Source organism: Rattus rattus, chromosome 14 (genome assembly GCF_011064425.1).
Source record: "Rattus rattus isolate New Zealand chromosome 14, Rrattus_CSIRO_v1, whole genome shotgun sequence".
Classification (NCBI taxonomy): domain Eukaryota; kingdom Metazoa; phylum Chordata; class Mammalia; order Rodentia; family Muridae; genus Rattus; species Rattus rattus.
The window spans coordinates 23,272,436-23,285,538 of NC_046167.1; the positions used below are offsets into that span (position 1 = coordinate 23,272,436).

General features: G+C 42.4%; 1 protein-coding gene across 2 annotated transcripts in view; it reads left to right on the forward strand.

Moving 5' to 3' along the window:
• The window catches only part of Dip2c (disco interacting protein 2 homolog C), a 150,948-nt gene that overhangs the window by 84,650 nt on the left and 53,195 nt on the right, over positions 1-13,103 (forward strand). Inside the window, exons 17-21 of one of the 2 annotated variants that reach the window (XM_032884503.1) lie at positions 2,126-2,262; positions 3,875-4,083; positions 6,204-6,318; positions 8,007-8,208; positions 12,256-12,377. In XM_032884503.1, coding sequence (XP_032740394.1) covers positions 2,126-2,262; positions 3,875-4,083; positions 6,204-6,318; positions 8,007-8,208; positions 12,256-12,377 — 785 coding nt within the window. The remainder of the gene's footprint in view (positions 1-2,125; positions 2,263-3,874; positions 4,084-6,203; positions 6,319-8,006; positions 8,209-12,255; positions 12,378-13,103) is intronic. The other variant, XM_032884504.1, reaches the window with a different exon arrangement.

Below are 13,103 nucleotides of genomic sequence, written 5' to 3' on the forward strand. Positions count from 1 at the left end.
GTATGAGTGCTTTGCCTCCATATGTGCCTGTGCACATGTGTGCCTGGTGCCCAGATAACCCAGAGTAGATGTTGGATCCCCTGGGACTGGAGTTACAGGTGGTTGTGAACCACATGTGGGAATAGAGAATCACACCTGAGTCCTCTGCAAGAATAACAGTGCTCTTAATACTGAGTGATCTCTCCAGTTACCTCTCTTTGTGAAACCCACTGAGTCCACTTCATACTTCCTGTGTATTCACATGTGTAGGGTCATCGTGAGCAGCCTTTCAGGGACTGTATATTCTTGAAGAAAAACTTACTCTTCCTCCTGCATCAGCCATTGGTTACTAATAGCTTCTCATGGGGGCGGCGGGGAGGGAGAGTTTATTAGCCTCTTCCCCCAACCATGGTGGGACTTTGGCTGACTTGATCTTAGCTGCAGGTCTTAGTTCTGCTTCAAGGACCATATGCCTACATCATTTTGATCACATTCAATTGTTTCCAGCCTGGAAGGATTCATACTCCTGGCAGTGACAGGCACTAACCTCCTTTCCCTCTGCCTTTCCCACCAGACTTCTTTGTATTATCTAGTCTGATATGTGAAGACATGTTTGGTCTACTTTTGGTTTTGTTGATTGTATTTTCTGATATGGGAAATTGAACCCATGCCCTCACATATTATTCTACCACTGAGCTGCCTCTCCAGCCTTTCTTGTACATTTTGATGTTTTGTTTCTTTGGGTTTTTTGAAACAGACAGGGTCTCTCTACATAGCCCTGGCTGTCCTTGAACTTTATGTAAACTATGATGGCTATGAACTTGCAGAGATTTGCCAAGCCTTGACCTCTTGAGTGCTAGCATTAAAGGCATGTGCTACTATGCCTGGCCCTTTCCCTGTATGCTTTATTTTGAGGCAAGATCTTACTAATTCCATTAGGCTGACTTTGAACTCACATGCTACAAGACTCTGCTTTTGGTATAGTTTGGATGTGTCTGTTTCTTATTATGAGCAAGTTTAACTTTTCATGCTTCTCTTGATTCTGTTTCTTGGCTGTAATGCCAACCCCTGGAGGTTGTAGGATTTCTAAGCAATCCACTGTCATTGACTATAAATATACCTTGCCTAAGATGCTAGGCCCTTGGCTTCCTAGTCAGGCTAGTCAGTATAGTGTTAGTAGGTAGGATAAGCATCAAGTAGGTATGTGGGTCACAGAGTAATGAAAACTTAGCTTCGTTAAATTGTGGGCTTAAAAACTGGTCCAGTTGGCAAAGTGCTGACTGTGCAAGCATGCTAATCAGAGTTTAGATTCCTAGCATTCCCTCAAAAGTTTGCCACATCAGTATAATCCTGGAGCTTCGAGAAGAACATAGAAACAAATGTAAGCCCATGGAGCTCACACTGGCCAGATAACATAGCTGAATTGATGAGCTCCAGGCTCAGAGAGAGAGACCGTTTCAAAAGAGAATAAGGTGAAGAATGAGCAGATAAGACGTAAGGCACTTCCTCTGGCCTTGGTGTGTGAGTGCACGTGAACATGCACACGCACACTCACCTGTCGTGCACACACACACACACACACTCTCTCTCTCTCTCTCTCTCTCTCTCTCTCTCTCTCTCTCTCTCTCTCTCTTTCTCTCTCTGAATGTCAAAAACTTAAAGTAGTATTCTCTGAAGGATTACATGCAACAGGGAATTTAAACCAAACAGCCATATTTATGTAAGTCACTGAGGGCTGTAATTTCTGCTTTCAACTTAGAAAATCTTTGGAAGATTTGCATACCTATGCTGCTTCATTTACAGGGCTGACAGTTGTGTTTTAGAACTTTTCAGTTCTTCTGGTCCATGTGTAGTGAATGACTGACACATCCCTGAGTATCACGCCATAAATAAATGGCATATAATGTTTCCTTAAATGTAATTTTCATAGTAAAGTTGTAATTAAAGTGATTGCTGTCATAATAATGAAATCTGGCTTTTTGATATAACATAAGCTATAACTCTTAGAGAGAACAAACACCTGGACGTTATTGGAATTTTATTCAAGGTGGTATGTCTGCCCATTTGTTCCTTGTTAGTATTCCTGGATGTGCTAACTTCCTCTCCTTGCTCATGCTCTCCTTGTGCTTCCTGGTCTTACCTTTAGCCATCATGTGTTCAGTGAAGCCGGATGGGGTGCCTCAGCTGTGCAGGACAGATGAAATTGGGGAGCTCTGTGTCTGTGCAGTTGCCACAGGAACGTCATATTATGGTCTCTCGGGCATGACCAAGAACACCTTTGAGGTAGGTTGATGAAAAGATTCTTCACCTTTGCCATGTGTTCAGAAACAGATAAGATGAAGATTTCACAAAAGAACGTTCATATTAGGTAAACTTTTTGCATACTATTTTTGTTTTTGATAATTATGTTATCAGCATTATTCTGACCTTTTAGCTAGTATCTAGAAAGAATAAGCAGTTTCTTTTAAGCTGGGTTTTTTTGTGTGTGTGTGTATTGTTCTCAGCTAACAATGAGTGATGAAAAACCACATGTGTGATAGGAGATGATCCACATAGGTGTGTGGGTAAATGTCCTTACTCGGGAAGCCTGCTGGTCATTCCCACAATCTTGTAGCATCAACTAAGCTTGGCAGGGTGTGAACTCAGGAGAACCTGAACAAATGTGCACATTAAATAATGATTTCAGTGGTGCAAGTGAGTATGCAAGATATATGTGGTAAGAGATCATAGGTATAGATATACATGTAGTATGTGGATATGTGCAGTGCATGTGTGGGCTGTGTCTATGTGGGATATGTATGAGGTGTGTGCCATGCACATGTTACTATCTGGTGTCCACAGATAATCTACTTTTTGTGAGTGGTGAACACATAGTGAACAGAGATATGGAAGGAGTTAAATCTCAGGTTCAAGTGTCGTGCACTATATCAGTAGTCTTAGAATTTCTTTTTCTCACATGGTATTTAGCCTAAGCCTTAGGAGTAACACAAAATTTCACTGATTCATGAGTAGAATAGATTACTCATGCCTAAATGTTAGATTTGGGCTACAGTTTAGTTAAATTTCCTTTTTTTTTTTTAATGTAATTCAACTTCTAGTTTGAAATAAACTAGGTTTGCATTTTGGACTAGCTGTGTTCTCTTTACATTTTCCTTTTCAGCGTGCTTCCAATAAGGAAAAGTAGCATTTTAATGAATAGGGATCAGCTACCATCAGTGTGCATTATTTTAAAATGTATCTTGTGTCTCCATTAACTACTTTCACCTGGTATTTTAAGCATAGTGGCTGCTGCCTGTCTGGAGGCTTGGAGACTAAGAGAGGAGCTTCCTTAAAGCCTTTACACATCACCCAGACATGCAGAAGCGAAAGAACTTGGCTGAGCCTATGAGGAAACAAAGGGAAATGTGTTCCCATGTACCTTAGTTACTTTTACCTCCTGTAGCTGCCTGATAAAAGCTACTTAAGTGGAAAGAGTTTATCTTGGTTAGGTTTAGAGTACAGTCCATCATGCTGGGGAAGCCATGGTGGCAGGAATGTAAGATGCCCCACTGTACCCATGGTCAAGAAGCACCAAGAGATGAGTGCTAGTGCTTAGCTTCGTGTTCTGTTTAAGCCCTCATCCCACGAAACACTATGCCTCATATTCCAACTTCGTCTTCCCTCGGGTATAACCAGAGGTGTGTCTGATACGTGATTCAAAATCCAGTCTAATGGACAACGAAAAGTAAACATTACACCATGTTTGTGAACTGTCAAGCAGAGTCACCATGAAGTCATGCTGGCAGAGTTATTGGAGATAAGGAAGTAAATTTGGTCTCTTTTCACAGGGAAGTGGTAAGACCATGACCCCATTAACCCTTTGATGAGGTGCCTAATTGTAGCCTTGTTCCCCTAGGTATTTCCCATGACAAGCTCTGGGGCTCCAATCAGTGAATACCCATTCATAAGGACAGGTTTGCTGGGATTTGTTGGTCCTGGGGGCCTCGTCTTTGTTGTGGGTAAGATGGACGGCCTGATGGTAGTGAGTGGACGAAGACACAATGCAGATGACATTGTGGCCACAGCCCTAGCTGTAGAGCCCATGAAGTTTGTCTACAGAGGAAGGTTAGTGACACTGGTCTGCAAAGTAAATGCTCATTTTTGGTAAAATTGGTTTCATAGAGTTACTATTGCTATGATAAAATACAATGATCAAAAGCATCTAGGGGAGAGGACAGAGTTCATTTGGCTTATTCTTCCACATTACTGTTCATCACTGAAGGCATTCAGGACAGGAACTCAAAGAAAACAAGAACCTTGGAGTCCGTCCAGAGCTGACACGGAGGCCATGGAGGGGCACTACTTGCTTCTTGTGGCTTGTGCAACCTACTTTCTGATATAACACAAGACTACTAGCCCAGGCTGCCCCCACTCCCTACACACGCATCGCACACACACACACACACACACACACACACACACACACACACACACACACACACACACGGATGGGTCCTTCACATTCAGTCACCAAGAAAATGCCCTACAGTCTGGCCTACTACTACTTCTCAGTTAGGGCTCCCTCTCTGATGATTCTAGCTTGTGTCAAATTGACATAAAACTAGGCCAGCACAGTAGACGAGGGCTTAAAGGGTGCTGAAATTCCTTAGACTTATTTGCATTTAGTTCCCTCTTCTATCAAATTTCATTTGGACTCAGTGACCATTGAGGTCTCAACAAGTTGTGATTGCTCAAGAACTAATATGAAGTCTTTGAGATACTGATTAGCTTAATACCTTGAAAAATTCTGTAATAAACAACTACACAAGTCCAAGAACTGCAGAAATTAGTCAGTCAGCTATAATCTGTGGAAGAGTGCCTGCATATGTATTTGAGTGTCTCCAGTTTTCTTTATTCTTTCATTCCTACCTTGCCTGACACCAGCAAATGTTAGTTTCATTTGGATTTTTTCCTGTAGCTCCTGAATACTGTAGAAGAAACTCCTCTAAATGTAAGAACTAATACTGCATAGCTGCATGGCTGTACTATTGCCAGCTTTAAATTACCCATAAACTATAGCCTGAGCTCACAGTAGCTGTATCACCTCCATAAGATCTACAAGATGAAGCTGGTTTGCAATTCCAGCACCCAGGCCAGTGTTTCCTAACCCTGTGGGCCAGACAGCCCTTTCATGGGTGTCACCTAAGGCCATTGGACAACACGGATATTTACATTGCAATTCATAACAGTAGCAAAATTGCTAGGAAGTAGCAACAAAATATCTCATGGTGGGTGTCACCACATGAGGTGTGCTTTAATGGTTGCAGCATTGGGAATATTGAGAACCATTGGTCTCTGCCTGGCTGATGGTTGATGGCTGGCTGCTGAGAGATGGAAGGTCAGTTTCCTTTTGGGAGAGGGTAGTTACTGGCAGGTTGCCTGTGCCTCAGTGACCCCATACCTATATGTGTTTGGGAAGCACTAGTTGTGGGGGGGTGTTATTTTTAAAACAACAACAGAAAATGACATGAAGTTGGGAGAGATGTATTATGGGTAGGGAAGAAAGTTGGAGAGAGAGTAGAATGGTGGATATGACCAATGTACACTGTATACATACATGAAACTTTCAAAGAATTAAAAAATTAATAAACTCTGAGGGGGGAAAGAAACTGGAAATTAGGAACCTATTTGTAAAAGCAGGGGTATATCAAAGAAGTTTTCAGTTGCTGCATTAGTGTGGTGACCATACAAAGCAGGCAAATTTGAGCAAAGAATAATTAGTTGCAAGGAAACTTTCTGCTGCTATGGAGAGGGCTACTTTAGAGTTCCAAATTCAAAGATTGATATGGTCTCCATACTAAACATTCTGCTGGCCATACATAAACTTATTCTTCAGTCAAAGCCAGCCTTTGGGTAGCTGCAGTTGAGTTACCTCCTGCCAAAAATAAATGACACAAAAGTCCTAAGATTGTAAGTTTACTGTGTGGGGGGCTACATTTATGGCTGGCTTTGACTGCATATTGGGTAACACCTGTAACCCCATCCTCAAATGTAAAAGAGACGGTGAAGAGCTTCCAAGTGCTAGGTATGTGTTGTTTCTCCTCACCCTCAGCCTCAGTCTGCAGTAGTTCGAAGGCATCCTGAGATTGGAGTAATTAGCCTTCATTATACGTCCTTACTGCCACAAGAGTCCATGGAAGCAGGTCTCTGTCCTCTGCTCACCACAGGTTCCCTCTGTCTTGCAGGATAGCTGTGTTCTCGGTGACTGTCCTTCATGATGAAAGGATAGTGATTGTGGCTGAGCAGAGGCCGGATTCCACAGAGGAAGACAGTTTCCAGTGGATGAGCAGAGTGCTCCAGGTAGCATGCCTGTGTCTTAGGGCATTTGAGTGGTTCCAGCTGTTCTTATTCATTATAAGATTGTGGCCCAACCTGTGCCAACCATTCCACTGCCCATATGCCCACACTCTATTGTCTGATTGGAAATTCTATTCTGCCCAGAAGCAAGCTGAACAGATGAAGGGTAGAAGTCAGGAACTGCAAAAGTACTTAGCAGTTATATCTGACAACAAGCATGTGTTATTATAATCATGAGAATATAGTCTTTTCTACACCCTTCTCCCCTTTTTATTTATGGTTTCCAATAGCTCTGTGTGAAATTGTGCAACCTTTTTAATGTAGAGAGGAAATCATCTCTCCAGTTAGCCTGCATGCAGAGTACTGTTCATACATGTATACTTTTGTATATTATAGAAAGTGGATACTTTTATAATTGAAAAAAGGGTTTTTTCATTCACTATATTCTGATCATGGTTTCACCATCCACAACTTTTCCCAGGTCCTCCCTATCTCCCCATCCACCCAAAATCCTCCACATCCTTTCCTTTCTCTCCTTAGAAAGGAGGCAACTACACACACACACACACACACACACACACACACACACACACACACACACACATGGGGGTGGGGTGGGGGTGAGATTGACTGACTGAGACAAAAAAAAAAAAAAGAACCAAAGAATAATCACAAGAGATATAGACATAGAAACACACACACCAGCACACATGAATCCTATAAAAACACAAAATTGGATACCATAATAAACAAAGGACCTTTATGGTCAAAAACAAAATTTGCCCAGACAAAGCTTTTTGAGATAAAATCCTCCAGCATTACCATTGAGTTCATTCTGTGTGACCATCTACTGCTGTGGATGGGGCTTGTCCTTAAGTATGGTATACCTAGGAAGACTCCGTGGGAGAAAATGAATTTTTCTCTTGTGACAAATTTTCTTTTGTGAGCGTTTGTTTCTGTGCATCCAGTTATTTACAAATGCCAGGTAAGCACATGGGCTCATTCCTGTAACTGCAGCATTTCAGAGGCCGAGATGAGAGAAGGGTGCCCCTGGTTAAAGATCAGCCTGGGCTACAGTGTGAACCTGCGTCTCAAAACCAAAACACAAAAGCAGAAAAAGAAAAGGGGTGGATGGGAGAGATAAGCTCAGTGAGTCAAGTGCTTCCTGCATAAGCATTAAGTTCCAAACTTCAATCCCCGGCAGCCATGTAAAAAGAGCCAGGCACAGTGGCATGCTCTTATGATCCTATTGCAGGAAGAGCAGAGACAGGCAGGTCCTTGGGGCTCTCTGTCCAGCTAGCCTAGCCTAATTGGCAAATTCTGAGCCAGTAAAGAGACCCTTTCTTCAAAAGATACACACACACACACACACACACACACACACACACACACAGAGAGAGAGAGAGAGAGAGAGAGAGAGAGAGAGAGAGAGAGAGAGAGAGAGAGAGAGCAACAAGAACAACAGCAGCAGCAAACAAAAAAATCTAATAAAAGTGAACAACACTTAAAACCCAACACCAGAGATTGTCTTCTATACATTAAACACATGCATTCATGCACATGTACACACACACACACACACACACACTTTTATATCCCCATACACAAACAAAAGACCTAAACACAAATACATTATGTACTGTTTCTATTTTTATTTCCTATTTTAAAATGACTGTCCTTTCTCTTTTTAGGCAATTGACAGTATACATCAAGTTGGAGTTTATTGCCTGGCCTTAGTCCCAGCAAATACCCTTCCCAAAACCCCACTTGGTGGCATCCATTTGTCAGAAACAAAGCAGCTTTTCCTGGAGGGCTCCCTTCACCCCTGCAATGTCCTGATGTGCCCACACACCTGTGTCACAAATTTACCGAAACCTCGGCAGAAGCAGCCAGGTATGCCACAGAGCCGTGCATGCTCTGACATAGTCTGGAGTGGGTTTTATAAGCTATCTTCTGTCAATAGCAAGCTCAGGAGGGGCTACATCTGAGAATACTGGTAACCCTCTGCACTCATGCTCTCCACACGGTGCACACTCCAGACAGAAAGAGCATCCTCCTCACAAGATGTGTGTGCACCTTGATGGCTGGGATGTAGCAGCTCTGCTGGGACAGTGAGTACCCAGGTCGTCTGTACAGAGCACGTGGATGGAAGTGTGTAGCCTTCTCATTCGGTAGCACTTCCACTGGGATTGGTTTATGCACCGTCACCTAATGGTGGCCCTAGACTAGACACAACCCCTAAAGGTCCTAGTGTACAGAATCAGAATAGTACACCCTGACAGGATTTTTGTGGTTAATTTAGGAGTGAAAGCAGTAGGCTATGGTGTAACACTTTGGAAAATGAGGAATTCCATTTATTTCTGACCGAGACTATTATCTCAGTGCCTGACAGATTGGGAACACATCACTTTTTATCTGGCATGATTCTCAGCTTCTAAATCAGCCACTACTACCCGATCACACACACTTGTCAGTGAATTTGTCAGAGTGTTGTAAATTAGGAAACAGGAGCTCGCCTAACTTTATAGCTTAGGGGCTGATACGTACAGACCAGACCAGAGTTAGGCAAATATGATATGCCGTGTAGCATCGTAGTCTGTGTATGTGTTAATCTGCTGATCCTGATGGGACCCCGTGAGAAGAATGCTCTTCGCTGTATAGAGGAAGATGACAAAGCACGGAGATCGAGTTTTATCTAACATCACACAGCTACAATGTGCCCAACACAGAATCTAAGCCCAGGTGGCATAATCTGATCCTCACATTCCCACTTTCCACCCCCAGTTTCTTAAGACTAGCTTAGGATCTTTTACTGTCACCTATTAAAGAATGGTCGTGTGGGGCAGAAGTCTTTAGTAAGTCATCCTAAGGTGGATGACCTTCTACACATGCTAGTGCCTGCATACAGCACCCTCTGTAATAAATGTGCACACCACTTCAGAAGATCTCATCCTGAGCACTCTTCAAAGGTGACCAGGTCTCGAGCACTGCAGACTGTTTGTACCTCTTCAGGACATAGGTCTGGTCAGTGAGGCAGGTGGGTGACTTTCTCAAATTCAAAGATCAAGAATGTAATACTTGAAGGAGAAAAGTGATTCACCAAACATATATTAGGCTGAAGAATTGAATCCATGCCTTCAGATTGCAAAACCCTTGCTCTTAGTACTTTTACACCTTGGGGATGTTTTGTATGGATGGTGTAGTACTATAATGTCTTCAAAAGGCATTCTTTTTTTTTTTTCTTCTATTTTCATTCTGCAAACTGTACTCAGGGCTTTACAAGTGCTAAGAACTATCTTGTCTCCTTTCTTTTTTTTTTTTTTTCTGTTTTACCCTCTTTCTATCCTATCTTACTCCCTACCCCTCAAGTACTAAATAGCAACTAAGATTGAGGCATTATGACCAATATGTATAGGTGTCTCTAGATTTGCTAATGACTTGTATGTAATGTCTCCAGAGGACATTTTTCTGGGACCTCATTTTCTAAATATATAATGAGGTAATTAAGCTAGATGATTTCAAAATTCCCTTTTGAAGAAACATTTAAAATTATTCCAAAGAGGTATTACTGGCAACCAGAGCAAACATTGACTATAGCCACGTATGTGTAAAGGTTTCTGCAATGAGCTCAAATAGAGTCCTTAAAATACAGGTTCATAGACAACAAAATTGTTTTTTCTTATAGGCAAGTTATTCATTCAATTATAGTAGTGTGTAGTATGATTAAAAATGTGAGCACAGAAGTGTTGAATGTCTTTTAAGCCATTGGAAGAACCAGCGACAGTTCTACAATAGTTACCAAAATAGACAGATCCACAGCTCCAGCCTCCCCTCATGACATTCTGTCACAGTAGCTGAAGAACACGCAGGAGTCCCAAGCACACTGTCCAGCACAGGGGAAGATGTCTTTTCCACCAAACTAAATTCAACATGGGCCACTGAATGTCTGTGGAAAATGAGTGACCCTGTGCTCAACTCAGACAGCCAGCCAAAAGGATGAACAGGCACTACTTTGTGCTTTGTGATCCGAGCCAGCATTCTAGAAGATTTTCATGGGGAAGCCAGAATAATGGGCATTGTGGTTGTCATGGTAACTGGCCCATTCTTAGCCTTGTTCTTTGACACTGTATATGTTAACGTGACTCTCATCTTTTTACTTTGTCTCTTGATCTCGTACTTGAGCTGCAAGACACTCAGCTCTTCGTGATAGTAAATATTGCATGTGTCTTGATTGATAAACATAGAACTTAATCACCAGACATTTAATAACAATTTGACTTAACAGATGCCAACTTAAATTTCATCAAAATAGAAATTAAGTACCAACTGATCATGCCACCTTTGTTATTTTGTGCTGTGATTTTTTTCCTGTTCATGGATATGTGCTTTGCATGCATGTTCACACGTGTGGGTACACTTGAGTGTGCATGAATATGAAGACTCGAAGTTAATGTGTGCTTTTAATCACTTACCACCTAATATGCTGAGGCCAGGGCTCTTGCTAAATTTACAGCTTTTTTGATTCAGCTAGTCTAGCTAACGGGCTTGTTTTAAGTTGTCTTTGCCTGTGTTGTCTGTGTCCTGTACACTGGGTGCCACACCCACCAAGCTTTTCACATGGGTTATGGGGATTGGACTCCACACTCCATTATTCACAGTTGCATAGCAAGTACTTTACTCACCGATCCATCATCTTCTCAGTCCTTGTACTGAAATTCATGTATTAAATATCATCTTCTTCTCTCCCTTATCCTCTGTACCCCCTGCCTGCCTCCCTCTCCTACCTCTTCCTCTGTCCTTCTGTCCTTCCCCCTCACTGTCCTTCCCCCCCGCTGTCTGTCTGCCTTTCTCTCATACACACACACACACACACAGAGAGAGAGACAGAGAGACAGAGAGAGAATGACAATGACTTTTAACCTTTCCTATTAACTATAGTCCTTCTTTTGTATGTGTGCATTTAATGAAAAGATGTGACTGACGTGTTTGGGTTTCTAACAGTCAAGAGTTTGAGTTTCTGCAGTTCTTTAAGAAGTTTCTGGGTCAGTAAAATGACTCCGTGAAAGTGCGTGCTGTCAGTCCTGACCTGACGTTGATTCCCCCAGGACCCACGTGATAGATGGAGAGAACTGACTGTAGCAAGTTGTCCTTTAAGATCTACACTGACGGAGAGGTGGCTCAGTGGTTAAGATCTACACTGACATCATGACCTGAGTGCATGTACACACACACAAGGAAATAAATTTAATAAAACATTTAATAAAAATATTTTTAAAAGAAACTTTTTTTTTCATAATCAAAAAAGTGAAGATATTGGAAACATGTCTGATGTTTCCCTTTCAAGCTGCTGTCTTAAACTAGGGAAAGAACACTCATTGCATTTGTAGCAGTGGAGTAGTAAAAACTTTTAATTTTATAGTGTCTTCTGGATTCACTCTTGTACATCTCATTGTGCTTTCATGTCCCTTCCTGAGTGTTCTCTGAATCTATCCCAAGAGGTAAAATGTATTATAATTGTTTGGTTTGACTCAACTCTCCTTGTAGATCATAATCCCAGCAAACAAGAGGTGTAATCCAGAAGTCTCCCTCAGGGAAGTGCGTCCCGTATTTATCCGTGGCACAGCTCCTATAATCACCTCTAAATGTGCATTATCACCTGGTGGCTCACACTGGACAAGAGTCATCAGCCTACAGGGTGCCGAGGAGGTCTGTGTGTGTTGTAGGCATTGCTTTTGTGTGCCCTCATCCAGGTTTCTTCATTTTGGCCATCACAAGCACATCAGTGATTTCTTTGCAATCTCTTATGATAAGAGCGATTTGAAACTGGGTCTCTCGAAGCATTTCCTGAGGTTAATTCTTTACTAATTGGGTAAGAATCCTGTTAAAAAGAATTTCACTTCTGACTCTAAGGTGATTTGCTTTTTTTTTTTTTTTTCCCAGAAATTGGCCCTGCCTCAGTGATGGTGGGAAACCTAGTGTCTGGGAAGAGGATTGCCCAGGCTAGTGGCAGAGACCTGGGTCAGATAGAAGACAATGACCAGGCCCGGAAGGTGAGAACCGAGGTCAGAACTCAAGTTATTCCCTTAACTCTAGAGCTATGTTAACTCTTTGTAGACTCACAGAGCGACTGTCCAGAGTCCTCACTGAGTCAGTACCTCATCTATTGCTGATTTCACATCTTTGATGATCCTACCCCACCTCCCCACTTGTCATACAGTAGAGTTTCATGGTCTTACAGGGAAGAATGTGACAGGGGCATGGGGTTTCAGGAAATTGTAGCATGGCACAGAAGTGAACTGATATCATCCACATGAACAGGACTGGGGCAAATATTAGGAAACCATGGCTTTTCACCACTTGCTTCTTTCTATGGATCCCCACTTCACCAGCCCTCATGTGAAGCCCATGCTGCCTCATCGTGGCCTTGGGCTACCGTATTTTGTCTTCTGGTTGGTTGTTAGAGGCTAGATTTTCTTACCGCAGCTTGCAGAGCAAATATCCAGCTCCTCTCTACCCACCCAGCAGAGCTCATAACTTGCCTATGTATTTCTTTTTTTTTTTTTTTTTTCCGGAGCTGGGGACCGAACCCAGGGCCTTGCGCTTGCTAGGCAAGCCCTCTACCACTGAGCTAAATCCCCAACCCGCCTATGTATTTCTGTTGTAACATTTCAGCTCTGACAATGCTTAGGACTCGCTGTTTCCCACAGCCCAAATAGGCCCATCACATTCACTGTGGGCTGTGAAGGAATGTGACAAAGTCATTTAAATATTGCCAGTACTAATATACA